The sequence below is a fragment of the Teleopsis dalmanni genome, chromosome 1 (assembly GCF_002237135.1).
Source record: "Teleopsis dalmanni isolate 2A chromosome 1, ASM223713v2, whole genome shotgun sequence".
Classification (NCBI taxonomy): Eukaryota; Metazoa; Arthropoda; class Insecta; order Diptera; family Diopsidae; genus Teleopsis; species Teleopsis dalmanni.
Window position 1 is genome coordinate 81,087,473 of NC_051846.1, and position 4,205 is coordinate 81,091,677.

General features: G+C 28.9%; 1 protein-coding gene across 1 annotated transcript; it reads right to left on the bottom strand.

The window, feature by feature from the left end:
* Positions 1–780: 780 nt before the first annotated feature.
* On the bottom strand, positions 781–3,189 carry LOC119669214. Its single transcript, XM_038079036.1, has 2 exons — positions 2,809–3,189; positions 781–1,766 (listed from the first exon to the last, which is right to left on the bottom strand). The coding sequence occupies exons 1-2, from the start codon at positions 3,121–3,123 to the stop codon at positions 927–929; spliced, it is 1,155 nt and encodes a 384-aa protein (XP_037934964.1). The 5' UTR covers positions 3,124–3,189; the 3' UTR covers positions 781–926.
* Positions 3,190–4,205: the final 1,016 nt, after the last annotated feature.

Below are 4,205 nucleotides of genomic sequence, written 5' to 3' on the forward strand. Positions count from 1 at the left end.
AGCAACCACAACTCTTAGTTCTTAGGGTATGAATTAATCATCATTAAGTCGTAAATATGTCTATTAAACATTCATTATGGTTTAACATTGTTCAATCTTCTATACCACTTTAAACTGAGTAACCCAAAGAGTGAAAGTTTTATCGGTTGAGAGAGAGAATAATGTTTTCTTGTTCGTTCAAAAAGTGACACACATGTTCTTCACCTTTAGTTGAGTTTGATACTAAATAAAGTCATGATCTGTTTCTAATAGGTGATGACCAATATATTAATATTAATATAAAACGAGACAATAAAACATGTTAAATCATGGATAATTTCAACTTCGATGGTTTATAAAACGGGTTGACAATATCTTAAAACTTCATTTTGGCATATAATGCTAATGTTTGCAGCTTCTAGGTCGTCATAAAACTTTATTTTATCCACTATAAAGACGTTAGATCCTCTGACTATAACTTGTTTCTCTTCGCTTTCTTAGTTAAACTTGTTTTTGAAATAGAACTACTATAACGATGTCTTTTCTTTATTTATACCTAATTGAGTTTTGAAGATGAAGTTGTCAGGAAGAAAGTTCTCTTTTCAACGCCTAACTTAACTGTTGTAGCAAATATTGTTGATGACTAAGCATATATCTTAAGTAAACATTTTTTTATATACGAATTTTTCATTTCCTTAAACAATTTTAAGTAATGTTAGATATATTAAAGATAAATTTCAATTTTAATTTACTAGTTTTATTCAGATATTTAAATTACAATATATAATTTGGTTTTGTTTGCTAAATATCACATGTGCTCATGATTGTAGGTAAATACATTTTGGTTTTTAAGAATTTTTTACAGCAAATTTTTATACATAATAATTATATAAACAAAATCATTCCTTAATTTAGATGTCGAAATTTGTTGATCCTGAATTGTTAAGTTAAAATATAGAAGAGGAAGAATACAATTTTTCATTTCGATAATTTTGGCCTTCGTGAGTTTTTATAGCTTGGGTATATAGCTTGTTCTTATCACGGTGCATTGGAACTTTAGTGACTTTTTGACCAAAAAGTCCTACTTTTATTACACTATAGTATGGTATTGTATCAGTAGTTTTGCACGGACAAGTTTTTGGTATTCTATTACCACCTTTTATTGAATCAGCAAAGCTTATAGGTCTGAATGTATAACGTCCAGGATATACATGCTGCAGACACGATAATGTATCAATAGTTTCATCAGGTTCAACTAATACTTCATCTTTCAAGCATGTAAATCGGTCTGCTACTTTTTTCTCTTCTTCTTGCCAATTACAAAGACAAGGAGGAAAGCAGGTACAATCATAAGAATCAAACTCTCTACTTTTTTCCTCTTCTTCTTTAACAGCTTTACATTTATATAGATTTCTGCGTGGTAAATTTGGTATGACTATTTTCTGTTTCACCAGTGGTTCACGTTTCATCCAAGCATTAAGTTTATCCCAATGTGTCAAGGTGCGTGGTTGCTCATCAAGTAATTCCTTATCCCAAAAGAACTTACTTGGTTTTATATTCTGATATCGATTACCAGTTTTGTGACGATAAAACTTGAAGTGCTCATAAGGTGTGAAAGTTCTTTCCTTTTCGGGAAAATTCTTCAACTTTTCCATTTGATAGAGACAACGTATTTCTGCCGTTATTTTCTTAATGTGATCAAAGTTTTTTATATTCATTGCAATTAATGCTTTTGCGTTTACCAACATAAGATTACTGCCGCATACACAATTTACTTGAAATGTTTCCTTTAAAAATTTAATTTTTTATTAATTAATTTATTTAATTACTTTAATTCAATTAATATTTTATAATTAATAAGTTTCTATAGTGTCGTTGTTAATAGATTTGTTTTTTGTATACACATTGTGCATATTAAAGAGAAAGAACGAATCTAAATAAAATGAAGTAAGGCTGAAATTATGAAATAAAAGTTCCATTAGGATCATAGCTATCTAAAGAAAACCTCTGTGAAAAAATTTTATATGTTGAAAGTAATGGAAAAACTGTCCATTAATATCTGTCTATTACTGTAAAAATCATATTTAACTAATCAAGATATGTTAACTACATGTTTTATGTAGATATCATCTACTACTCGCTCAGGAAAATCTAAATACATATAATATACACACGCAAAAATAAAATAATATGATAATAATAGGTGATATACCTTCTGATCAAAAAAGAACGAGAGGCCTATTTTTGAATTTCCGCACTTATCCAATCGGCAAATTTTTTTATTTTCACGCTGCCAACACTATTATACACATTCTGTCAAAGTTTAACGTATATCGTACGATTAGTTTTCGTTTGACGTCTGTACAAAAAGTCAAAAAAATTTTCGTGTGGCGATTTTTATCATATGGCCTCTATGGTCTCAAAACGCGTTCCTCGCAATGGTAATTTGAGTCGAGGGAAGAGGAAAAAGTCACACGGGCCATATCTGGAGAGTTCACGCATTAGAAATATCTCTAATGCGTGAACTCTAATATTATCAAATTTTTCACCGAGTACTTGAATATACGATATTGTAATAATCTCTATTTACTGCAAATCGATTGTTTTGTATTTTGAACGTTTTTGTTCATTGGTTATTTATTTCGAAATAATAGATGACATAGAAATATATATAGGAATTACGAAATATATGATTTTGTATATCAATAACAGGTAGTATCTGATTTAAAAAAATTTTCTATGAATTAATTTAATTCCAATAATTGTTCATTTGATTAATATATATTTTCTAAAAGAAAATACTAAAACAATGATTTCAAATCAACTTACACGGTATTCTGGAAATCCTAGTCTCTTTATCCATCTAGCAACGTCTAACGAAGACCATGAGTAAACATCGGGCAAGGGAAGTTTATCCACAGCTAAAGCAGCCAATACAACCAGTTTCTCAGGCGTACTATGGAATACAATACTGATCGCATTTAAATCAACTTTTACCTGTCCTCTCAAACAATCCGGTATCACACATGTTGGTACCAACGAATGAATGGCATGCTTTTCTATATATTTTACAGGTATATATTTTTCGTCGGATACGCCATACATAAAACCAGAACCGCGTTTTTGCGAAAATGCAATTGTCATTCTTCCACTTTGTTTTAAAAAAATTATAAAATATAAAAACTTATAAAATATTCGCGTAAATAATAAAAAAAAATATCTACATAAAAAAAATTAAAAAATTAAAAAAAATAATATTTTTGTAACTAAAATATATAAAAACATATGAAATAAAAAGCAAATAGTTTAAATTTTTTTATGGTTTGTTTCACTCTTCAAACTTCTGTAAAGAAATCATATTTAAGTTTATCAACTTGTTTGTAACTTAGGAGAGAAAATTTTAGAAACGATAGCTTGTAGAGCCCTAGCCAATTTATCTGTTTTTACTGTCGTATTATTTTACATAGTAATAACAATAGTGGACCTGGGACGATGCTTTATCTCACTTCTGCTTTCTATCTTCTTTAAATATCATTGAGTTATGCGAAAGTATATATTAGATATATAGAATCGTTGTTGATTGCTGTATTGTTTTGGGTGTTGATACCGCAGTTCAGGTTGTAGTCTCTAAAGCTAAACTTTATCAAAAACTTGTAAAACATCTAAAAACACAAAATAACAACTTTTTTCAAGAATTTTTCTATTACTTTACCTATCTTATAGACTTCTTCAACTGTCGAATGGTTGCTTTAGACGCCTCGATAAAATCTTGATAAAACCTAAATAAAACCTCGATAAACTTAAAAAACTGGTTTAACAAGTATAGTTATTAAAAAATAGTTTCTTAAGTACTTTGCGTAGTATTGACAAGAACGAAATTGTTCTGTAACCGGTCAGGCTTCTCTGAATCTTGGTTTCTGAACCATGATTACTACCTTTTGACAAGTCGGAAATTGTATTTGAAACAATTGTTGATAAGGTGTGTTAGTCACTACAAGTTAATCTAATCTTGTTGCCTTTGAACTTCTTCTCTAATAAGGTTAAACCCAGTTATCTTTTAATTTAAATATTTTATAACGATTTAGAGATCATAACTTCTCGTTGAGTAATGTATGTACTTTTATATAAGTTAACAATTGACCGGCGTATAATTGTTAATAATGAGTTTCCTGTCTTCTATGAAGACTGGAGAATACTTTGAAAAACAATAAAAAAATTTTTGATGA

Excerpts from the sequence above, each read along its gene's own strand:
- LOC119669214 (XM_038079036.1), bottom strand. The coding sequence starts at position 3,123 with ATGACAATTGCATTTTCGCAAAAACGCGGTTCTGGTTTTATGTATGGC. Across the intron at positions 1,767-2,808 it reads TAGGATTTCCAGAATACCGT|GAAACATTTCAAGTAAATTG; the intron begins GTAAGTTGATTT and ends AAATTTTTAAAG.